The sequence below is a fragment of the Rhododendron vialii genome, chromosome 8a (genome assembly GCF_030253575.1).
Source record: "Rhododendron vialii isolate Sample 1 chromosome 8a, ASM3025357v1".
NCBI classification, from domain to species: domain Eukaryota; kingdom Viridiplantae; phylum Streptophyta; class Magnoliopsida; order Ericales; family Ericaceae; genus Rhododendron; species Rhododendron vialii.
This window is the reverse complement of record NC_080564.1, coordinates 6,361,199-6,385,734: the sequence shown is the minus strand read 5'-3', so window position 1 is coordinate 6,385,734 and position 24,536 is coordinate 6,361,199. Positions and strand designations below refer to the sequence as shown.

The window sequence follows — 24,536 nt, the reverse complement described above, 5'->3', positions numbered from 1 at the left end:
AATTACTTTTGTATTCTTTAAAACTGTTGGAAAATGATCTGAACTCTTAACTGATGTGTTTATTACTACTAGCTTATTTATACAGACCTTTATGAGGCTGTTACATGAGCAGTATGGGCTTCTTTATTAGGCCTTTTTTCCCCCCACAAATCGAGTGAGGTTGTAGGCTTGGATCTGGCTGCTGTTAGTCATAGTTCTCTACTTCTCTCCTACTTTCCCCTGGGTCAGGTTCAGTGTTGTGCTTCCATAATTTGGCGTACTCTGGATTCATATCTGAATCGTTTGTCTTTTTTGACTCGACATGAGGAAGGCGACTTAAAAAATAATTAGGATAATCGGACATCCGTAACCATTTAGTTTTGAAATCACTCTAGCTATTGTGTTTTTTTCAAGACAAATGCGTTTTGATCGCATAGATACGATAAACTTGAAATTCTTCGTGGATCCTGATTGAACGAGCTGACAAGAAAGAAGGTTCAAATTACAGAACCGGGTTTGGCCCGATAATAAGTGCACAACACCTAGGAGTATCACCATTCACCAATGTTGGAGTAGTTAAATGGGTTACGAAAGCTAGAATTTGGCAATAAATTGTTTCAACTGTTGTAGTAAGTGTTGCTCAAATGATGCAAATCTTGTTTTTTTCTCTTTTACATTAACGAAACCATGTTTGGAGCATCATCACTTCAATGAAATTCGCATTTCCCTGCCCTCTTGTCCCTGCAATTTGTACCCGGTCGGTTGAAACTCGTTTCGTGAAAACAACTTTCAAATGATGGTAGTTTTTTTAGTCTTATGACTATTGAGATTCGATAAAAACGACGTCATTTCGAGAAACGATTCACCGGTTTATATGCATGTTACTTCATGTAGCAATGCATTGAAAAAACTCTAAGGAGAGATAATGGGAGTAGTTGTCACTTGTCAAGTTTTGAACATTTGAGCTATGTACCGAAATGCTTGGCACCAAATCATACATTATCTGGTGAGAATAACAAGAACTATTGAATTCTATTCTCATGTCTTTATATTCAAAACACTTCGGAACAATACAAATAAAAAATGAGAAGAGACTTAATTACGAAAGGGGTTGGTCGAGTGGGAGCATGACTGCAAGTAAAGTCTCTTATAGTTGCAGGTTCGGCTCTCACCGTCAACAGAAAATCCTTGGAGTTGTTGGAGGTTTGTCCGATTATTAATTTCAAGATTTCGCTATTAGACGATGTTAGCGTAAATTAGCACAGACAACGGATTATAATGAAAAAAAACAGAATCATCCTTTGGTCCGAGAAATAAGTTACTATTTGAATTCCTTGGGTGGTTTATTTGGATATATAAAATCAAGTATGATCCGGCCCAGTTAGATATATAAAAAATAATAAAAATAAAAGATTTCTTGTTTGCCAATATACCTCCCCATTTCTTTTCGCCAAAGAAAAGAAATAATCAATATTTGAATTTTTTTTTATTACTATTGTTTATATTATATCAGACCAAACGACGAGACACGTGTCTCTGTATTCCCAAAATACCCTCGCGGAAGAAGTTACCGATGCCCTCCGTACCTTCATCGACGGCCCAAATTGCACTACAACCCAAATCCCGCCAGATCGACGGTCCATATTTTCCGAAAAAAATACTACAGCAAACCGCTCAAAAAAAAAAAATACAAAAATACTTTTAGGGCTCTCGGTTAGTATATATGTAGGCCTATATCTAACCTCTTCGGTGCATCACATCTCTCTCTCTCTCTCTCTAGAATCTGTGCATTTTCTTTCTCTCTGCTGTAAGCCATGGCCAAGGGTCCAGGTCTGTACACCGATATTGGCAAGAAAGCTCGGGGTTCTCTCTCTCTCTCTCTCTGCATACGCTTGCGCAATTGTATATTTGGTGGCATGTCGAAATCGTAAATATGTATATTGTATCTGCTTGGATGATTGATTCCTATCGAGTTCTAGTGTTTTGTTATGAAGAGTTTATGGTCATTTGATTTGTGTAATCGTTGTGCTAGATCTTCTGTACAAGGACTACCACTGCGACCATAAGTTCGTCCTCACGACCTACTCTCCAACTGGTGTTGTAAGTTATTTCCTCCTTTTCAGATCAGTTTTTACTTGTTGAACCTACTGTTGTTTTTATTTATAGTCAAGTCTGTGCCATTTCATCTGCGTGATACTCCGAGTCACGTAATGTGTGTGTGTGTGTGTGTGTGGGGAGGGGGGGGGATGGTGTGGGAGGGCGAGTGTAAAAGCGTCTTTTAAAAATATTTCCAACTGCTAAAATCCACGAGAATGAGAATTAAGAGCGCGATCGCAGAGCGAAGATTGAGCGCAGGATCGAAGCGCCGGACACCCTACTGAAGGATTTTGTGACAAAGGTGACACTGTCAGTTTGAGCTGATACGTTTAGCAAGGGATTACTTCTTGCTATATGTTTTAGCAAGTTTGAAATCAGATTCCTAGATTTGTGAGTTGTCTATTATTATTCCTGGTTATATTCATGTGGAATGGTGTATACCCATGACTTATCAAAAAAAAAAAAGAATGGTGTACCATGGGTTTTAAGGTTACAGTTAGATAGTTCAGGCGAATGTGATGCTAATGGTTTCGAAGAAACCAATTACATAATTAGGATAAAAATGGTATTGGAATATTTTTGCTTTATAAGTATGACTTTGGTGCTTATGGGTTTCCCTGAAAGGCAATAGGTTTATTAATGGCTAATCATTTTTATTTGTTATTTGGTTGGAACTTGGAATAAGTTAGAATAAGCCAATTTTGATAGACTAATAGTTTGCAATAAATTGCATGGTTTATTGCACAATATTGTTTAGTGACTTGCACAATATTGTTTGCACAGGTTTACAAAGCTCTGAGAACTCGGAGCGTTTTCATTTTCATTAGTAGGTTTAGCTTGTTTGGCTCTGTGTAATCTTTTTACTGTATCACTTGATTCGGTTCATCATTACTTAATGCCAAATTGTACAAACACTACTATATAGGTCAGAGCTCCTTCCTCTCCTTTTCTAGTCTCCTTCATGTGCTTCAATCCATTCACTCACCTATCCTGCTCGCACACTTGTCTACCTCTTGGTACTCTGCATCTTCATGGAGAATTCAATTTCACTGTGTCCATGTCGGAGATAGTAGGGAAGTCGTTAAACCATTCGCGCAGGTTGCTACTTATGCATCACCCATAAACAAACTCCAAAAAAACTCAAATCTGAAGTCTTCGGAATCAGGGTTGAAAATCCGACAGGAAGCGCTTCGTGTGAGAAATTCTAACTTCATTTTATTTAGAGATCCCAAAGTGGATTTAATCATTTTCCAAGGCTGTCGCTTAATAACAACTTGGAGTACATTCAATGAGGGAAGAAGCAATGTTGAAAATCGATGCCTTTTGTTCTGTTCCAGAATGCCTTAGTACAAGGATTTCATTAAGTAGTAATTTTCTGTGAAATTCGTCATGTGGCTTGTCATTTGGATTCTAAATTGGAATGTGTCGTGATTATCTTCTGCGAGAACTGGTCTAAAATTTTTTATGCTGTAAATCACAAGAGGCAAGAGCTATCTTTGTATATCTACTGGATAATTAGCCATTATGGTTAGTATGTTCCAGAATAATGAAATGGCAATCCTTGTTATGTGTGAAGGTTTAGCACACAGTTGCTCATTCCTCTGGTTTGGATTTTTGTTTTTCTTTATGTGCGTTTTAATGGATCATTAATTGCATTGATTTTGTTGTATCATTTAATGTGTTTCGACAATATCTGCTTCCATCTAGTTTGAGAAATATTATGATTTGTAATCGCTTTTTCGTCATTTCAGGCCATTACGGCATCGGGAACGAAGAAAGGTGAGCTATTTATTGCTGATGTTAATACCGTGTTGAAGAACAAGAATGTCACCACTGATATCAAAGTGGACTCAAACTCCCATGTGAGTTACATTTTATAGTTTCCTGTATATCTGTTTACCTGTTTGCTTGTATTCAATCTTTCTCACTATATTGACTTTCGTAACATATGAGTTAGATAAAGTAAATGGATGCATGCTTGACTTGTTTAGAAACGACATGATCATGAACGCAAATTTTGATTGCTTATCTCCATGCTTTACCTACTCATGGATGATTATAGACTTATAGTTGTATCATAGGCTTTGCCCCATGAGCATTATTATGTTGACCTGCTATCTCTATATAGTAACTATTTTGTTTTCCTTTTGCTTGAGTATGTCTGGTTTTTTTACTCTGTTTGCGATGGTGTGAGTGTTTCTCTCTCATGCCTTCCATTTTAGGCTACAAAGCACTTGTATTGTAATATTACTGAAAACCACATTTAGTTCCATTTTCTTTGCCATGGCTTTGACCATCTATAAAATGATGTTTTACCAGCTTTTTACTACTATCACGGTTGATGAGCCGGCTCCTGGATTGAAGACAATCTTTAGCTGCAAAATTCCTGATCAAAGATCTGGCAAGGTAAGCAATTCATAATTGTTCGTTGTACGAAAACATTTTGAACTATAATTGGTTCAATCACATTCCTGTTTCCACATGTAATTAGGGTTGGTAATTTAACCAAGCTACTCGAGTTTGAGCTCGTTTGTTAAAAGCATGTTAAAGATCGGTTTGTTTCGTAAACAAACCAAGCTTGAACGTTTTTTGAAGCTTGTTAAGTTTCAAACCAAGCTTAAACAAACTACTTCTTGGCTCGTTCAGCTTATGAAGTATAAAAAATTCAAGCTGCTCGGGATTGGCATGTGTTTGGCTTGATTAAGCTCGTTTGAGCTCGGCTCGTCTAATAAGCAAGCTAAGCTTGAACATATTTTTGAAGTTTGTTAAGTTTTCAAACCAAGCTTGATCAACCACGTGCTTGGCTCGTTTGGCTTGTTTATCACCCCTGCATGTAATGCTTCGAATGGATTGTTCCTCGTGCGGCCCATCTGTTCACTCTGTTATGTAACGTCTAATTCTGTTTACATGGTTAGGTTTGAGGTATTGCGGTATTTTTACTGATTGCTAAGTGATTTGTGATAGTTTGAAGTTCAATACTTGCATGACTATGCGGGGATAAGCACAAGTGTGGGGTTGACAGCTAACCCTATTGTCAATTTCTCGGGTGTGGTGGGAACAAATGTGGTTGCACTTGGTACAGATGTCGCCTTTGACTCCCAGACTGGGAACTTCACCAAGTGCAATGCTGGATTTAGCGTCTCCAACGCTGACCTTATTGCTTCTTTGACCCTGTGAGTTGTTTATTTGGCAGGATGATAATTTGCATCCTTCGTTTTTTCAATTTTAGTTGTATGTGCCTGAGTTGGTGCCCAGCCAGTACTTTCTATGTTGGGTTTTCTCGTCATAATGCAATGCGCTTGTGTTTCTTCATTCAGGAATGACAAGGGCGAAACTCTCAATGCTTCATACTACCACACAGTGAGCCCCCTGACCAACACAGCTGTTGGGGGAGAGGTGTCCCACAGCTTCTCCACCAATGAGAACACCATCACTGTCGGCACCCAACACTCATTGGACCCATTGACTACTGTGAAGGCACGAGTTAACAACTTCGGCAAGGCAAGTGCCCTCATCCAGCACGAGTGGCGACTAAAGTCACTTTTCACCTTATCTGGGGAAGTGGACACGAAAGCTCTTGACAAGTCTGCGAAGTTTGGGTTGGCCTTGGCTCTCAAACCCTAGGTGTTCTATTCAGCCTAGTGTGGTTAAGACCAAGAAGGTGTGCAGTGAGCACAGCAAGGTAGTATAGTGGTCTGTTCAAACTTTCTTCTGTTAGTATCAGTTGATTCTCGTCTCTCTTTTTTTTTTTGTGGTTTTTGTACGGGGAAGATAATGCTAGATCGTTTATGAAATGTGTTTCAATGCGTGGTTCTTATGTTTCCTCAATTCATCCCTTGTCAAAACATGGAACAGAGCTCTTGATATTTGAAGAGATTCATCCCTTGTCAAAACATGGAACAGAGCTCTTGATTTTTGAAGAGCTTTGCGTCGTTGACTTGAGATTTTGTCCTATTCTATGGTTATCTGCTTTGTTGTTGTTGGTTTTGGTTTGATGATGGAAAATGGAGGTTTTGGTGGTAATTTTCAACAAGGGATGGGTTCGGGTCCGAAAGCTGATACATCATGGTTGCTGCATAGCTAATGCATGACTAGTTTTTTTCCCACGTTAAGGTTGTAGGTTGTTCCACCTGGTAATTTAATGATTTTAGTGGGTTCTTTCAATTGTATTCCAGAAAGATCATCTTTAAGTCAGCCATTTTTAGGGGACTAGGAATAACTCACTTAACTGACGACGTGGAGGACCTACCCTTTAGTTACTCGTTGGAGGAACATGTGAAGCACTTGAAGCTTCACTTTGAGTAAGGTTCACATTTAAGACCAGTTTTGGAAATCACCAACTGGGCTAGCCCCAAGTTGCTAGCAATGGTCTGATTGTTCCAGTCATTTTGTCAATGGGTTTAAGGTCGAAATTTGAAGATCAGAAGACATCAACAGCAGAACCTAATCTCCCAGGACATATCGACGTGGGACTTCAAAACTTTCACTAGGATCCTTGTGGAACGTTAGGGTCCTTTCGGGAACCTTGCTTATAAGCTTATGCGATTATTTTGGCTCTTAATCTTCTCTTATTTTGTCCCCAATGATTCCAACTCTGTATTAACTCAGGCTGATAACTTGTTTTAAAGAAAGTAGAATTAACAATGGCAAGATTCTCAACAGCAAACCAAACTTCAAATAAGAAATACTATAAACTTCATCCACTCATACGGGAAAACATATCCAAACGGAAACGAAATTCAAAAGCCATCCTTCTGCACAATTTTGACCTATATCTGCAGCATATACCCGGGATTCACATCCTACAGTTTTTTACCACTTTAATAACAAGGAACCAAACACAAGACATACAACCACACCCAATCATAGGCTATAGAAAAGGACCAGAAAGTCCAACCGCCAACTTCACGATTGCTCAAAAGCTAAACCTGAGCACTTTGGCCCTGAAGAAGGCCATCTCGGATCTGCGATGCGACATCTCTCACTGCACCAGGTCCGTGTGGGATGAAAACTGCAGAGGACTTAGAGGAAGCTCCAATCTCCTTCATGGTGTCGAAGTATTGAGTGACCAACACCATGTCCATGATATCCTTAGCTGTTGTTCCGGGGACGTTCTCAGAGAAGGCCAGCACACTGTCCCTCAGTCCATCCACAATGGCTTGGCGCTGCCTAGCAATACCTAGCCCTGAGAGGTACTTAGACTCTGCCTCTCCCTCAGCTCGCTTGATCTGCAGTATTTTCTCTGCTTCAGCCTTCTCATTTGCTGCAACCCTCAATCTAGCAGCTGTGATGGCAACCAAAAAGGTTAATTCGGATAACAACAATTTACAACTGGTCAACCCAGCAAAAAAAGGTACAGAATGAATGGGGGTTGGCAATATCAAAGTAACTAAAGTCCTCTGAGTCTCAGATGTGTTTGGATGAAGGCTCTCGTGGGGGAAAAGGAAAATAAATCTGACGGTTCACATTTGTTCCATAGGACCATAATCATAACAAAAATCCCTTCCTAGTTCTATGATCCAAATACAACCTTAGAGAACAAATTTTGAGTTACCAAGATTACATTTATATAGCCAAAAACCTAAGCTGGGTGATGCAATACAGCATATTGCTACATCATAAGTCCATCACAAGTAACTTAAACTACCCAAATATTGCTTTGTAGGCATTATACACGCAAAAGGTATTTTCCATCTTATGTTTCTTTAAACATGAAAAAAATGGTTCCTAAACTTGCATCAATTGACTAATGTAAGACATAGGCAATTGCAATTCTACTTTCGGTGTTGAAAGAAAGTAAGTGGTATATATTGCAGTAAAAATCATTCAGGCATGTGCACCGTACCTGCATTTATCTCATTCATTGCCCTCTTGACATTAATATCTGGCTCAATATCCACGATAAGAGTCTGGACTATTTCGAACCCATAAGCAGACATGGCCTACATGTATTACAATTAACTTAAGAAAGGGAGGAAACACAGTGTAATTATTGATCTGATTTTCATGAAAAATAGATGATATTTGCATATCATCGTCAAGGCAATTTGTTACCTTTTCAAGTTCTTCCTCCACAGCTCTTGCTATGTCATTCTTCTGCTCAAAAGCAGAATCCAACTCCATCTTTGGTACACTTGCCCTGATGACTGAACAGTTTGATGGAGGGGTACTCATTAGTTTCAACATAATCTTAACAATAAATCCAGTACCGTAAAACGATTCTATTAGAGGGGATAAAATAATGCATCATTTTTACCATTAGTTCACCAGGTCCGTTCCTTTACATATCAGCGCCTACACAAAAACTGAAACTACTTTTTGAAATTCAGAACTATTACACTACATGTTGGGCAGCAATCGACCCACTTTGTTTAGGAAGGACTTCTTTCTCTAGACTTTCAAGATCACTTAAGTCTAAACTAATAGAACGCCAAGAAACTGGCAAAGAGCGCGCAACTATTAGTCAATATCTCAACCTTTGGCTGCAAAAGGAAGAATTTCTGATAATTCAGAATCAACGACGGCAATAAGAACGTGATCCATGGAACTGACCGTAATCAAGTCTTAAATCTAGAAGCAAATTCCTCTTTTCGGTAGGTAATAGACTTGACTTTAGAAAACACTACATGCAGTCTCTCTCTGAGCAAACTTTTGTATTTTTGGTAGCCAAATAAAAGTTCACAAAAAACAATTTACCAGCCTCACTAGAAGGGAAAAATTAAGAACTTTTCGATGCTCCAAAAGTGTGCGGGAAATCAATACAAAAAAATGTTGAATCCACCCTAATGTAACAAGGAAATCAAAATTAAAGGCCATATCAATACCGTCAAAAACATAAGCTTGGATTTGTCCCTTGGTATTGGAAAGCTTGTAGAAAGCATCAGATGCATTATCTGCCATGGCACGGTATTGAATGGATGCAACCACATTAACAAAGACATTATCCTGAAAGAAAACAACAAGCCCAGTTCATAGCTGATCACACTAGATCGCAGATAAATTATTAAAACAAATAACAAACATGCGTCACTCGTCAGTTTTTGTTTCAATGTAAAAGATAAAAATGCATCCATGCAAAAGAAGAAACTCCAATGACCAAGAGAGGAATCCTCCAACATAAGGGACAAGGAACTGAAACACAGCCCTGGGAGCTGGGGGGGAGGAGAGGGGAGGTTAAATATAAAAAAGAAAAGAAAAGAAAAGTTGTAGACTCCTAAAGCAGGCATCATAATGACCAAATAGGCGAAAAGAAAATTTATAATTATGCCAATAGCAACACAATTCATTATGCAACTAAATAATTTTAAACTGTCAGCAACATGAAACCATTAAAGCTAACAGATTGTCCAAGATATTTAGAAGCCACGTTATAATGACATCATAAAGTAGTGACTGCATTGCCTCTTTTCTAGCCCATACCTTACACCTGGATGTTAAAAGTTTCGGGAAGCAGTTTTACTAGTACATGCCGATTATATGTGATTTAACAAATTGAAAGTTGCTAGAACAAGCATACGAAATAACAGTTGTAATGAGAAATTCTAGCAGAGTAAAGAAACTTCCTTGCCTTAGTTTTTGTTTCACACCGAACATCAAGCTGCTGCACACGTAATGACAACTCCCCAGCTACCTGGTACCCACAACACCAGGGTAAGCAGTGACAGCCAGGCTCAAGCACTTTATCAAACTTTCCAAAATGCTCCTTAATAGCAACTGTAGACTGGTCCACTTGAAGGCAACCCAAGGCTTGACCCATAGTTCAATCTGGGAAGTGAGATGAACTTATGCTGTTTAGATAATAAAGTAAGTTCCAGTAAAAATTATACACTACTGATAACAAATTATAAATATAATTGTGACACTCATAAATCAAGAGAGAGATTGCTTTTCTTCTTTTCTTTTTCAACCCTTTGGATAGTTGCAAGCATAAAGCAACATGTGCTTATTCTAGCACTTGGATACTATACATATAAATCAGCTACTTGCCTATTTCATTCGTCGCAATATTTCAACATTAACTCCCGATATATTCTTCATTTGTTAGGAATCTTTAATCAGATCATAAATTCTCAATTAGTTTCTCCAATTGATCAAGAGAAAAGAACAAAACAAGCACAATTGTCATACCAGGACAATTTTCGATTACTTTCTATGCGGCGGATGGCAAATATTTTACCTTCGAGGAATTTTCTCAAAAAAATTCTTTAAAACTCAACCTAAGTAATAAACAAAAATCAACAAATGATGGATTTCCCCCTTGCCTGACATTATACTTTCAAGCCCACTTGTCCTTGTAGAAAATGGATAACTTAAATCAGACAAATGCAACAGCTCTTTATCTTCTATTTGGGAGAAAACAAATTCTGTTGCCTCTGTGTGTGAGTGCCCATTTGTGCGTGTGTGTTGAAAGAGGGAGGACAAGACAGAAATTAGATTAGAAGAAAACAAAACAAAAACCAAGACCCCACTCCCTGGTAGCATGTTTAAGTTTCAAAGGACACCAAAAAGGCATTGCAGTGAGATCAAAATAAGAAGAAATCAAAATTGATGTTAACTACAATTATGACATATATAGCCAAGTCTACCATGTGAATCAACGCTACATGTGACCCTAACTTCCCATCTGTGACAGACCATAAAAGTTGAAACGTCCTTCACTCATCACGACCATTGACCACATAAACAAGCAAATCAAGGCTCATAAACACCAAATTTCGTAAAGAAAATCGACTATTCACAAGTCGCAATTGTCATTTGTTCTGTTTTCGGGCTAGGAAACCCTAATTTTCAATTTCCAACGAAATTTTGAAGCATAACCACAAACTCTCTGATATGAACAAGACAATTCAGGTCGGAATCACAGAATGTAACGGAATACAACCACCGAAATCCGTAATTCAGACATCAGGATCTCATAAAAACAAGCCACGAAAATCAAACTCGCAACCGCAAAATTAAAAGAAGAAAAAAAACTTACGATTGGTTTTCCGTCTACTTTAGAATAAAAGAAACCCGAACAACTGCGAGTAATTGTTCGTGTACCGCAAATACATGCATATATACGGGCTCAAATGATTGATACCTTTTGAGTAAACGCGTGAAGAGACGACGGAGACAATGAGAGAGAGAGATTTTAAGGCCGTCTCTTTCGAAGAATTTGCTTGTGCAATTGCAGATGGGAAAGGGGAGAGAGGATAGAGGAGAGAGAGAGAAACGGCCGTCTCTCTTTTGTGTGTATAGATGTGGAAAACTATTCATTTTATACGGATCCTTCGGTAGTAGCCATCGCACTTTTTCTGTGATTAAAAATTAAAATGGATAAGGATGAGGGGTCGAGCTTTCATACTACGACCCCGTTCCGCTTTTTCTTAAAATTTTTTTGATAATTTTCAATTTAAATATAATAAAAATAAAAAATAATTTTTAAATTTTTTTTGCACCGTTTAAAAGATCTCAACGAGATTTATCAAATAAAATTTATATTGATAGAAAATTTATTTACTTCAACACATAATTTTTAACCTTGAAATTACCTTTTTTTTTTCAAAATCTTATAGTGGAACACCAACTACGTAGTTCAGGGGAACCACAAGGTAATTGTGGAGCTCATGAAATGGCGGATTTATCCGTCACGTGGCTTATAGGTTATGCTTGTTCCTCACGAAATTGGAACCGGACTCCGCTGCGACAGCAAGCGAGTCGAGCCGAACTTTTGAAGTGTTCGAGCCCGAGTAATTGGGCTAACTCGGTCTCTTAACCGAACAAGTTTTTATGAACGAGCTGTGCATCCTCAAACGAGACGAGTATAAGTAACTCGAGCTCGGCTCCTTCATTAAACTTTAAGCTCGAGGTCAACTAGTTAACTAACAAACTAAGTCGAGTTCATAACGAGCTGAGTCTTTTGAGCTACTTGCGAACAACTCAGTTTGTTGCAACCCTAGTTGTGTGTCGGGAAATATGATTTGAAGGCTTAAGTTTTGCAGATACTAAAAATCATAGTGCAATTGTATGTATTATCAGTACTAAACTTTAAGGGTAATTTGATTAGATTGTTTGCTTATTGAGTTTTGATCAATTTGATTTTTAGCAAGGTTGTTCTATGCATCAAGCTATATGAAGTGAAAGATTTAGATCACATTTTCAAATTTAAGACGAGACTCATTAGAGGACGTAATATCACAATTCACAGTAGCACACAATTCCCAAGAAATTAGGCAAGGATCATAAGGTACTTTGGCCCGTAATTTAAAAAATGGCATAATGATTAGGCCAGTAATTTTCGCACTTCTCATGCAAGATTTTTTAGTTTTACTAACTGCACTCCCCTTTTGGAGCATGGTTAGTACGTAATTTGAGAAGTGCAAAATCAACTATCTAATGATTATCATATAGATTTGAATGAGTATTTATATTTATATATACATATACATATTTCAACGATCTAGTTATATACATTTAGAGACCAAGTGGTGTTTGAAATCAAGGGGGGCCTGCGTATCGAACGGAGCATCTTAAGGAATTTTTTTTTTGTCAAAAGGATAACTGTTTCCATTAATAAAATCTATTAATGCAAAAACAATCAAAGAGCTTATCAATCCTTTGTTAAAGGCGTGGACAGCCGCGTCTTAAGGAAAATTCGGTTGAAGATTCATCAACTTCTCATCGTTTTGTATGGTCATTTATTTATGTATAGTTTGAATTTAGAACAACTACTATCCATTGTGAAAGAAAAAAAACAAGAAGAAAACAAGAACGACAAATAGAAGGATGCATATTTTCTTTCAATGAAAATTTCTAATAACGTAATTGCACTAAACTATTTTGAAATGTTTCCAAACTTGAAATTGATTTGTGATATTGAGTCTGTACGTAATTGTATCTCGATATATACCAGATTACCACTGGCAGTATTGGGTTGCTATGGTATAATTGGGGAGGTGGTTTTCATCCTTAAAATTTCAAAATCAGATAAAGTTGACCTTACTCTGTATTGCTTCGTTGTAATTGTATGTTGATACCAACCTGCCAACCATGAACCATATAATTAATTGAGGCTACCTCAGCGCCTCAGCTCGTCAGGACTCTTACATCTCGCTAGAAAATCAGGAGTTTGAATCTCTCCATCTGCTTATGAGTGTTTTTTCCGTAACGGGTTTTCCATTTCTTTCTTTGTTTTTATCCTATAATGGGCGTATTTTTTATATCGGTTGAGTTGTTGAAATTAGTTATCTCGTAAACTCTCACAATTAATATAGTGTCTCCTGAATTTGTACTTTGTTCTTCATATATGATGTAAAATGGTATCTTCTACCGATTAAAAAAAAACCATGAGCCATGTGTAGTAGCATCTCATATGGGGTTATTAATTAAAACCGCGAGCCCCCGGGAATTTCTGGTCCTTTAAAATTTAGATACGAGATATGGTGAGCCCCACTCCTTGTGTCATGTCTCATGCATCATTGAATGGCAAAACGAAACTAATAAAAGTATAAATTGCAATCGATATTTTTTCTTGGACTCGGATGCTCCTATTTTAATACATTGACATTGACTAAAGCCCAATAAATAAAACCTCAGCAGTTGTTTACCGGGGGGGGGGGGGGGGAAGGTGAAGAGAAAATCGGTTGCTTTGGGGTGTTTCGACCATCGCACATCGGATTGCTCTCTTATCGATTTCAATGGTATTTTAGATTTTCAGAGTATTGATGACTTCTGAGAAAGTAATTTTTTGTAAATTTCATAATTCGGTGTGGATGACCTGTCTATGACCAGACCGGAAATGAGATTAGTCGAAATGTGCATAATTTGACCCGAACACTTCTTGACCCTTCGAACCCCGAAAAGACAGAGAGACTATCGATGGCTTCTTTGACGAAGTGGATGCGTTATATCACGACTAAGAAGACAATGACCCGCAAAAAAAAGTAGGTCAAAGAAGCTCAAGCCACACGAAAATGCTTGGCAATTATGCTTCGGAATAGTAAACAGGAATTATCTTGTCCTGATTTTTTTTTTTTTTGTTTTCAGAAATTGCAGTGTTTTTTATTTTATAATATTCAGAACTGTGCCCAACAGAAGAAACAAAAGAAGGGGGGAGACGCCACCCAATTAAGAGGAAGAAGACCCTTAATTGCCTAGAAACTACCACATGAACAAGCTCATTTGGCTGCCGTGATCGCGAGGGTTTGCCATCTACCCTTGATGCCGGCTTGTCTTTGCCTAGGAGGTTGTTGATGGCTGCTAATCAGAGGATCGCCGTATTGGAGGTTATAGATTTTAAGACTTGTGTATATAGACCTTTTAGTTATTGTCTCAGTTTGGAAATTGATAACCCTCTTTTTGATGTATGCTTAAGCACACTGAAATCCTTCTTCAACACAGAGCTCTGCGTTCTCTTGAATTTAACTTAAATTTAATTTAATTTTGAGAGTTTTGTCTTTATTTGATTTTTTTTCCGCATTTGTTAGTTTTGTACCAAACTTTTGTGGGTTATTAATTCGTCTCGACGAGAGGAATCGGAAAAATAAATTTTTTTACTTTTACCCAAGTATTTTAAAAAATAACTACTTTTCTGATTTCTCTCGTTGAGACGAAATAATAACCCATAAAAATTTGGCGCAAAACTAGCGAATGCAAAAAATATTCAAATAAAAACAAAAATTTCAAGTTTAAGTTAAATTAAAGAGAACGCAGATATAACAACCGCGCCAGCACTTCCCACGGTGGATCGAGCTTGGACACGCTAATTGTGCCCCTTGTTTTCTTTCACGATAACGAATAATTATACTAAATATCGTTGCTGCTAGCCTGCTAAGCAACGGCAGTTTTTGGTCATTTGATAATTTTGGTATCTTTGAATGAATCTATAATAATAATAATTAATTATTAGGATTATTGGTTCTTTGAATGAATCTTGCCAGCTTAGTTTTCCTGTCTTAGTCTATTAAAAAATGAGTAAATTTTCTTTACGGGACGCCTCCGTAAAGAAGATTTATGTCGCTAAATCGTGTTTGTCCAAAAGTGTTTTAAACAGTCTAGATTGAAAAGCAATTACTTGAGAAAATTTCTTTTATATCCCTTTGATTTTGACCAAAAATTCATTTTGGTCCTTCACCTTTCAATTTCGGCATAAAAATACTTTGACTTTCCAATTTTTTTCAATGTCATCCTTTAGGGATATATACATATATACATGAAAAATAGGGTGTTTAGATCAAGTACCCTACACACATTGGATGTCACTAATTCCCACGCCGGCCCCCTCTATTTTTTTTTATAGAATTTTTGGACGGCTCGGATTGGTCGTCCGGTGGCCGGAGACAGCCCAGCGCGGCCGTCGGTCCTTATAGTAGGACTCAAAGAAAACGGAATCCTTCTAAAGGATGACATTGAAAAAAATTGGAAAGTCGAAGTATTTTTTTGCCGAAATTGAAAGGTGAAGGATCAAAATGAATTTTTGGTCAAAATTGAAGGGATATAATGGAAATTTTCCTCAATTATTTTTACCAGTCAAAATTGAAAATATATCTCAGCCATTAATTGGGCGAATGAACGGGTGAGATTGAGCGAAGCGGTAAATAAGTTTCTCTCCGATAAAATTATCATTTGTACTATGCACAAAAATATATATGTACCATCCTACAAATTTATGAGTAGCATACAACCTCTGGATACACCCTTTTATATTACTAATAAAATAAAATAAAATAAAATAAAAAAGCTACATAACACACAAAAAATTCGAAACATGTCAGTTCAGACTACATCTTCACTGTGACATACGGATAGCCTTGTGATGGTACATTGGTACATCTTCTTCTACTATGAGTTTGGACTTAACTTTATTATAAATTTTGTAGTTAGCTTACTTTTGAAGGAAATGAAGTTTTTTTTTTTGGAAATGATTTTTACATTATTTTTTGTCTTTTTGTGAAAAATGCATACACTTTCATCACCAAAAAACAAAAGGGAGTGTGGATATCAAAAAAGGGTATGAAAATCACTCCTCTTTTTAAAAATATTTTCATCAAAATATTTGGTTTTTCTGATTCTACTTGATGAATTTTTTTTTTTTTAAGAGAAGTCAAAAAGCTCAGGCCAATCATAAAAAATCAGAGAAAACCGAAAAAAGGAAGCAAATAACCGGTCTGTATATTTTTTTGTTGACTTATTTATCTTTAGTGATTTTTATTGTAATTTTGATCATGATTTTGCGCATTTCGATTCTACTTGTCAAGTTGAATCAGTGAAGTAAAAGGTTGACATTTTAATCTGATGGCATCGTTGTCCCACTCTAATGCATCCCGCCAGTTCTGATGGCCCGTAACATCCTTCAAATAAGGAGCGCTATTCACATCGAACGGGAGCTCTCTCAGCTTCGGACACCTCTGTACAACCACCTTCTTCAGTGACTGCCAAGACAAGGGAACACCTTCGAAAAAGCCAACAAATTCAGGTAAGTTAGCGAGCCACGATAGCCTCAATTTGGGTAGAACCTCATGGTAGACCTTTTGATCATCTGGAATCATCATCTTGATCAATCCTTGACAGTTACGGACGTCCAATACTTCCAAGTTGGATAGTTGCTGAACCATGATTCCGCTTGAGAAAAGCTGCTCAATCTATGGACAGTAGTTTAGTACCAATGATTTTATTAGACTGGAAAAGCTTATTGCATTTGGCGGCGGCGGTAGCGACGGTCCCTCCTCCATCCTCGAACAAAGAATGGACTTCAAATTCGCACCCATTTCAAGCCCGTTTCTATCGACAATTTTTTCAAGCTAGCGCAACACATTCTTCAATACAACAATCTCTTAGTAACTCATTGGTGTTGTGCACGCCCACTTTTAATAGAGTGAGTGTTGAGTTTTTCATGACCCTTTAATCCAAAACAATTTGAATGACTGAGTGCGTCCTCAATGGCTGAGGGAAGGCCGCTCCCCCTTCCTTCTCCCCCTCTTCCTTCATAACGTAGGCGCCTCGTGCTTACCAAAAAATTAAAAAAAAATGTAGGCGCCTCCTCGTATATACTTTTTTAACGTTTTCCAATTATGCTCAAAGTTGCTGGACTTGTCTTCACCGACAGAAAAATAGAAGTGCGTCAATCTTCTCTCTTTCCATGATATGCTATTTTTCAAGGAAGTGCTGCAGATTACATACTCTGCAGAAGTCGAATTCAAGAGAAGAAAGTGAACTCAAATTGCTTAGCAATCTCTACACTTCTATTGCTTAAGCCCACTTATAAGTTTTAGGGAAAATGACGGCCAATGACGTGTTTTGATAATTAATACCCACCAAGGACAAGCTAAGAACATTTGTTAATGCTAAAAATGCCTTTGAAGGGTATTAATTATCAAAACACGTCATGGGCCGTCATTTTCCCTAAGTTTTAATACTTCAATGTGGGACAGTCCGCATATTACTCCAGCAGGGAGAGCCTCCAAAGAGTAGCAATCGTAGAGGACTAGTTCTCGAAGACTATCCAATTTAGATATGGAAGTTGGCAAAGATTTGATACGAGTGCGTGACAGATCCGAAACTCGAAGGTTGTGTTAAAGAAAGTTTATGGAATCACCTCTAAATTGTCATTTCCTTGAAGCAAGAATGTCAAGAGCTTTGGACCGTCTAGCGTAGGGGTGATACCGGTCCGGTTTCAACCGGTTTGGGTGCATTTTTCAGTCGAATCCGGTTATCCGGTTTGAGATTTTTAGAAACCGAAACCGGTTGAGATAAACCGGTCCGGTTTCGACCAGCTCAACCGGTTTCGGTCCGGTTTATCTGGTTTTCATTCATGGGCCATATTTTTGGCTCAACACATCAAAACATTCACAATTCAACCCATAAAATATCAACCAAAAATCTATAATTCAACCTTTTTTTTTTGGGCCCAACAAAAAAGAATCAATTTTGAGCCCAATACATAAAAAAAAAAAACCCATAAAAACATAATCAAGCCCATAAAAATAGTTTTATATAATAAATATATTTATTAGACCAATATACACTACAAAATATCAACCAAAAATTCATAATTCAACCTCTCCCCTATGTTTTTATATATATATATATGTATATATTATACATATATATAACCGGTCCGGTTTCAACCGGTTTTTAAAACACATAAACCGGATCGAAATTATTTTTCCGGTTTATAAAATTTTATAAACCGGAACCGGATTGAAATTATTCAACCGGTTTAAAAAATTCGATCCGGTCCGATTTTTCCGGTTTCGATCGATTTTCCGGTTTCGAGTAACAGCCCTAGTCTAGTGAATCCGGCAAATTGTGCTAGTCATGATCCATAAATGATATTCTGGTTGCCTTTTCCCATTCCACCACATATGAAATTTTCTCTAAAGGACAAAAAAAAAAAATGCAAACATATTAAGGCTGCATTCCGCTAAGCATTCTTAAAAAATAAGTACTTATTTGTAATTTTCAATCTTAAAAATAATAAATTTACTGAAATAATTTTTTTTGGCAATATTGATTTTGTTTGATAGATTTCGATGAGATGTTTTGAACGATGCAAAAAAATCAAGGTTGTAAATACCAGTCCATACCGGCCAATACATACCAGATTGACGAGTAAACAGTACCATGATTTTGTACCGGTCCCAATACCTCTCCGTACCGACCGTTTTGGTAAATACCGGAAATTCCGGCCGTTTTTTTGCAATGCTGGGTCATTTCGTAATAACGTCCAAATTAAGTCCTAAAACCGTATTTTCCCTTCAATTCGGTGTATCTACTGTATCTAATAAACCCTAAACCCAAATCACGCAGACATCGATCAGTGAATCCCTCAACTCTCACCATTCAAGTTCTTCCCTTTTCACCTCGTCCCCAGCTTGTCGCGGTCGAATCTCATCCACGGCGGAGTCAGTGCAGCGCAGCTAGTCCCCGCCGCCCGCCGGGATCTGAGCCACCCTCAACCGAAGGTACTCCCTCCAGGCTCCAACACTCTATTTGGTCGTCGTGTACACTGTTTAACCCAGTTTGATTTGGATTTTGAACATCCAGTTTCACGTATGTATGCATTGATAATTAATATGTATGTGCTCTACTCTTCAATTTGAACACCCCATTCAATCGTTTCTGAACACCCAATAGCCAACACATACCGAATGCTCCACTGCAACATCTCTCTCTCTCTCTCTCTCTCTCTCTCTCTCTCTCTCTCTCTGAATGTTTATCACTATACAGACTGGAACTGGTAACAAATAGATCACTATACACAATTAATTAAGTTACTTTGCGTGTGTTTTGTTATGATGGATATGTTTTTCTTGTTAGTTTGAAGACAATTATGTGGATTTTGATGTCTTATGAATATTTATTTTATGATGAATTGCTTGGCATGAGGAAATTTTTGAGTTATAATTATATATAATTGTAGTGCGGTAAATTCGAAATAGTACCCGCCTACCCGGTATTTGACTGGTACCGGTACGTACCATACCCATAGAAAAACCGGAACCGGTACCATGGCTGGTGCGGTATTCATAACCTTGAAAAAAATTGAAAAATTATTTTCATAAATACATTATTTTTAAATTTAAAAATTGCAAATAAGTACTTATTTTTTAAGAAGGCTTAGCGGGACGCAGCCTAAGCCAATATGGAATCCCACATTTGGCGCACTGTTTACGCCCCGCAAAAGATGACATCGTGCGGTTCTGACCCATCGCTGAATCTTTCCCAGTGCTGTTGAAGACGGCTTGAACTCGAGAGAGAGAGAGAGAGAGAGAGAGAGAGAGCATAGAAAATGGGGAAGACGACGTACAAGAGGGTAAAGGGAAGCCAGAATCTTCGGCAGCGTCTTCTACTCTCCACACTCTCTTCCAAACCGGTTCTCATTGAGGACATCCGGGTCAACGAAACTTGGCCCGGTCTACGCCCTCACGAGGTCTCCTTCCTCCGTCTCCTTGAAAAAATCTCCGACGACTGCGCCGTCGAAATCAATGAAACAGGTAATTTAAGAATCAGTAGTATATATTTCGCACATATTTATATATCTTTGTATAGGCTTGGGCGATAGGGTTTTAGTGGTAATTTGTATGTTGGCAGGAACGAAGTTGAAGTACAAGCCTGGGGTTTTGATGGGTGGGAAACATCTTTTGCATGATTGTGGTGTTAGTCGGTCCATTGGCTATTTCTTAGAGCCATTAGTTGTGCTTGGATTGTTCGGGAAGAAACCCCTTTCAATAAGGCTCAAAGGTACTGTATATTTTTTTTTGTTTCTGTTTTTTTTTTGGGTATTATGTTTTGTCTTGTTGATGAATACTCAAGTCGCATTCGGTAGCCTATGGCATGATTATGTGGCGATTTTGCACGCAGTGTCCAATGGCCACCGCACTGAATTACTACTAGTTTTTGTCCACCACCTTTCTAGGAGGAATGATTCCTTTTGTTTTTTTGATATTAGTGGTGATGCGGTGGGAGTAGGGTCTCCCATGCTCAAACCTGGGTAGATGGGCCGGATAGCACTTGATTGCTGAGCTTTGGCCGCAGCACATTGTCCTGTTGCCTGGAGCAATGATTTCATGATGACATCTTTTATTGAGGTTGATTTGTGGTTTTGTGTGCATAGGTTGAGTGCTGAGCCTTAAAACACCAGAATGTATAGGTGTACTCATTGCTCTGTATGAGTCAAATTCTTGCATAGGTTTGGGCTGTGTATAGCCCCCAGTGCAGTTTTGATGTGAAAAGATCGTAGAATTGTCATATTAATGCTTTACATAGTGGTGATGAGTGCTGAGCCTTAAAACACCAGAATGTATAGGTGTACTCATTGCTCTGTATGAGTCAAATCCATGCATAGGTTTGGGCTGTGTATAGCCCCCAGTGCAGTTTTGATGTGAAAAGATCGTAGAATTGTCATATTAATGCTTCACATGGTGGTCCATCACCACTGTAAGTAGAAACTTACATGAAATTTTGTGTGTTTCTGTTTCTTTCAGGGATTACAAATGATTCTAATGATCCATCTGTCGATACTTTCCGATCAACAACCTTACCGATCCTGAAGCATTTCGGAGTTCCTTCAGAAGGACTGGACCTGAAGATAGAGAGTCGGGGTGTTCCTCCTCATGGTGGTGGAGAAGTTATTCTTTCAGTTCCGGTTGTCCAGAAAAGTTTAAATGTGAGTTTCGTCATGCTAATTTTATTAAAATTTTGTTGCTCTTGTACATATGGTATTCCTGGTTCTGTTTCTATTAGTTTCTTCTGATCTCGACAGAAATTTTCTTCATTCAAGGGCTGTAGTATCTTTCTTTTTTGGCATTTTTCCCTCTAATAAGTAATGCGTTGTGTTACAGGCAGTTACTTGGATTGATGAGGGGATGGTGAAGAGGATTAGGGGAATTACTTTTTCGACTAGAGTGTCTGTTCAGTTTGAGAACACCATGCTACATGCAGCTCGTGGTATTTTCAATCGCTTGCTACCAGATGTTCACATATTTACAGATCATAAAGCCGGAGCTCAAGCTGGAAAGTATGTTTAGGTTTTGAGTATACATCATCTAATGGTGGTTTACTTGTTTGGAATATACCAAAATTAGGTCTTGAGTTTATTTGGACAGTTGGCATGATTTCTCTCATATGTGGATATTTAATGGCAGGTCACCTGGTTATGGAATTTCACTAGTTGCTGAAACTACTTCTGGTTGCTTCATATCTGCCGATACTGCAGTATCTTATGCACGGGGGGAGGCAGAGGGTGATATTGAAGACACGGAGAACAAAGAGCTCACGCCTCCAGAGGATGTTGGAGAGCAAATTGCTTCTGCTCTGCTTGGGGAGATTGAGCAAGGGGGAGTAGTTGATTCAACACATCAGGTTCGCTGCTCTCTCTCTCAAACAAAATTACTGCTTTCTAGGAATTCAAGTATGTAAAAGTTCCAATAAGCTAGATGGTAGCATTTGTAAGGGCAGTTAAACAGTCAAACTACTACAATGTTATTGTTTAGTGGGCAGTCACTTAGAATATTATTGTTTCAAACAGTCTAATTATTGAAATAGTGAGTGAGCTCTTTTTTATTTTTTTGCTCGGCTAGAGATTGAGCCCTTACGGGAGCCTTTTTTTTTTTTTTTTTTGCCAAGTGAAAGTCATTGGCAAGTGAAAGTCTAAGGCATTGGCAAGTGAAAGTCTTGCCAAATGTTTTTGTTTTGTTTGGCTGAGACCCTCAAAAAATCCCTTGCCAAAAGGCCCAAAACCCTAGCCGAGTTTGCAACGTGAACAAAACCATGCCATAATCAATAGATTGTTTGTGGAGTCTACCCAATGAGTAAAAAGTGACGCGAAGTTGGTTGTGCCAAAATGGCTTGTAAACCATTGGACCGCCATAGCCAAAAGATGACGTTTTGGTGAGAACGTTTGGAGTTGCTCTAAGTGTTAAACCGTCAACAGTAGGAGGTGCTTTGGTGCTTTTAAATTGTCGATGCGTTCCAAACCAAAACCTGAGAATAAGTCGAAGTTTAGAAAATACGGAAAAATGAGGTTTGATTTATACAAAATGCATCCTGAGTTAACAAACTGAGGCTGATGGCATATATATACTCTGGACCTACTTCAAGACTTCTTGTCAAATATAAATGCTTTCGTTTGGCTTGTTTTCAAGATCGTCATTATTTCGATAGTATTCTACCATCTGATATTCGTCGCTGTTATATTTAATATGGCAGGGTTTATTGTTCCTTCTTTGTGCATTATGTCCACAAGATGTTTCGAAGATTCGTGTGGGTATACTGTCACCATATGGAATAGAGACACTCAGAAACATCAGAGAATTTCTGGATGTTAAATTTGTCATTAATCCAGAACCATCCACAGGGACAGTCATACTCAAATGTGTAGGATGGGGATTGACGAATTTATCCAGAAAAGCTTCATGATTCATGACAGTTAACAGTCTTTAACATAAGATATGTTACTATGGTGATCGAATGTGATCAAACTGACGGGTGTGGCATCAAGTGGGGGAGATTGTGGCATTGCATGTCCTGTTTGCTCGCAATTTTGATAGTTTCTGTTAAGAATCATCATATCTATTATGCCTGACTTAGCTTCTGTTTTGCGAAATCTGTAGTTGGATCCTTTTATCTTTTTTGGCAACATTGGTGACAAGAAATTGTATTACTCCTACATTGATCTATATATAAACTGCTGTCAGTGTCGGCAGTGGTGCAGGCCTTCTACTATCGTTGGTGACTTGGTGTTCAACCAAAGGATTTTGGATCTTGTAAAAGAATCATTACATGGGGTACTGTGGTATACTTGTATTTTGTCTCATATTTTGCGGATTATTTGGCTAGCATAGTTTGGCTAGCATAGTGATTGAATATTTGATACTGTATTTTCTTTTGTGGGGTATATGGAATACATGATATGTGCCCGATTCTAGCTTAGATGAAACTTTTCCTTTTTACCTCTACTGAAACTTTGGCTCGTGTAGTGGTTGAATATTTGATTTTTTTTTTTTTTTTTGGTTGGGTATATGGAATACCTGATATTTGGCTGTTTCAGTTCTACCCAAAAGGGGGTACTGTAGGGTGGACAGACGTTCTTGTTGGTTTGGGTTCAAACCATGTTCAAAATGGCAGATGTTTTGGTCTCTACGTACAGTTGGGAGGCGAGGCATTTGGGGATTGGCTTCTGAGAGATTGGCTGTTTGGTTTCCCGAAAAGGGAAATCTGCGGAGGCAATTGGAGATGCTCTAACATATCAACATCATTGTGTAATAATGGAAAATAATTTTTGCACTCCACATATATTTTTACAAATGCAATTTCTGATTGCCTTTTAGTGCTTAATATAACCAAGATTATAATTCTCAGTGCACTCTAAAATTAAAATCTGGAGTGCATTTAAAAAAATGCAGAGGGTAAAAATTATTTTCCTAAATAAAAGATTCATTCAATTATCCATGAAACTACATCAAAAAATTCACAATTTTACAGGCGTGTTCTGATTTTTGTGTGGATTTATTATATAGACAGTTGGTATATTTGATAATTAGTAGTAAAATTTTCCTAAACCAAAATATTTTAAAATTAATCATTTATCTCGATGAGAAGAAAAAAAAAATTACTATAAATTTATCAAAAATGTATTAAATTTGTGTTTTTTGTTCTTTGTCTTTAAATATATTTTTTTTGGGCTTTTCGTCATAAGATATTAATTTTCTTCCATCAAGTCGAATATTTGATCCATAAAATCAGACGCAAATCTAACATAAATTCAAGGAAGACGACCAAAAAGATAGATGTGAAAATAGGTTGTAAACAAAATAAAATTTGGTGAACCAAAGATAAAAGGCGCACAATAGACTTCTGAAAATTATACGAAAAGACGTGTAATTTTCGGGTAAAAATATTAAGTACTTCCATGCATAATTTTTAAAATGTTCTTACACCAAATTAAACATCTGATCATCTTTTAAGGGGCGGATGGAGAA

General features: G+C 37.7%; 3 protein-coding genes across 6 annotated transcripts; 2 read left to right on the top strand and 1 right to left on the bottom strand.

Annotated features, from left to right (window-relative positions):
* The first annotated feature begins 1,675 nt into the window (after positions 1-1,675).
* Positions 1,676-6,018, top strand: LOC131336353 (mitochondrial outer membrane protein porin of 34 kDa-like). Its single transcript, XM_058372144.1, has 6 exons — positions 1,676-1,842; positions 2,012-2,079; positions 3,828-3,938; positions 4,396-4,482; positions 5,041-5,249; positions 5,394-6,018. The coding sequence occupies exons 1-6, from the start codon at positions 1,794-1,796 to the stop codon at positions 5,698-5,700; spliced, it is 831 nt and encodes a 276-aa protein (XP_058228127.1). The 5' UTR covers positions 1,676-1,793; the 3' UTR covers positions 5,701-6,018.
* A 727-nt stretch (positions 6,019-6,745) lies between these two features.
* LOC131336352 (hypersensitive-induced response protein 1) lies at positions 6,746-11,336 on the bottom strand. 4 transcript variants are annotated; one of them, XM_058372140.1, is made up of 6 exons: positions 11,159-11,336; positions 9,644-9,840; positions 8,901-9,021; positions 8,131-8,222; positions 7,922-8,018; positions 6,746-7,360 (listed from the first exon to the last, which is right to left on the bottom strand). In XM_058372140.1, exons 2-6 carry the CDS (start codon positions 9,830-9,832, stop codon positions 6,999-7,001), a joined length of 861 nt encoding a protein of 286 aa, XP_058228123.1. In that variant the 5' UTR covers positions 9,833-9,840; positions 11,159-11,336; the 3' UTR covers positions 6,746-6,998. The 4 variants fall into 4 exon arrangements, with proteins under 4 accessions (XP_058228123.1, XP_058228124.1, XP_058228125.1 ...); XM_058372141.1 differs by having other exon boundaries at positions 9,644-9,863; positions 11,159-11,323; XM_058372142.1 differs by having other exon boundaries at positions 9,644-9,863; positions 11,054-11,310.
* Positions 11,337-18,919: 7,583 nt separating this feature from the next.
* LOC131298081 (probable RNA 3'-terminal phosphate cyclase-like protein) lies at positions 18,920-23,489 on the top strand. Its single transcript, XM_058323370.1, has 8 exons — positions 18,920-18,937; positions 18,970-19,019; positions 19,784-20,051; positions 20,149-20,298; positions 21,042-21,223; positions 21,399-21,574; positions 21,702-21,918; positions 22,765-23,489. Exons 3-8 carry the CDS (start codon positions 19,847-19,849, stop codon positions 22,972-22,974), a joined length of 1,140 nt encoding a protein of 379 aa, XP_058179353.1. The 5' UTR covers positions 18,920-18,937; positions 18,970-19,019; positions 19,784-19,846; the 3' UTR covers positions 22,975-23,489.
* Positions 23,490-24,536: the final 1,047 nt, after the last annotated feature.

Coding starts and splice junctions, on each gene's coding strand:
- LOC131336353 (XM_058372144.1), top strand. CDS start 1,794: ATGGCCAAGGGTCCAGGTCTGTACACCGATATTGGCAAGAAAGCTCGG. Junction 1,843..2,011: donor TATTGGCAAGAAAGCTCGGG/GTTCTCTCTCTC, acceptor TCGTTGTGCTAG/ATCTTCTGTACAAGGACTAC. Junction 3,939..4,395: donor AAGTGGACTCAAACTCCCAT/GTGAGTTACATT, acceptor ATGTTTTACCAG/CTTTTTACTACTATCACGGT.
- LOC131336352 (XM_058372140.1), bottom strand. CDS start 9,832: ATGGGTCAAGCCTTGGGTTGCCTTCAAGTGGACCAGTCTACAGTTGCT. Junction 9,022..9,643: donor GGTGTGAAACAAAAACTAAG/GCAAGGAAGTTT, acceptor GTTTTCTTTCAG/GATAATGTCTTTGTTAATGT. Junction 8,019..8,130: donor TGGAGGAAGAACTTGAAAAG/GTAACAAATTGC, acceptor TAATACATGTAG/GCCATGTCTGCTTATGGGTT.
- LOC131298081 (XM_058323370.1), top strand. CDS start 19,847: ATGGGGAAGACGACGTACAAGAGGGTAAAGGGAAGCCAGAATCTTCGG. Junction 20,299..21,041: donor CCTTTCAATAAGGCTCAAAG/GTACTGTATATT, acceptor TGTTTCTTTCAG/GGATTACAAATGATTCTAAT. Junction 21,224..21,398: donor TTGTCCAGAAAAGTTTAAAT/GTGAGTTTCGTC, acceptor GTTGTGTTACAG/GCAGTTACTTGGATTGATGA.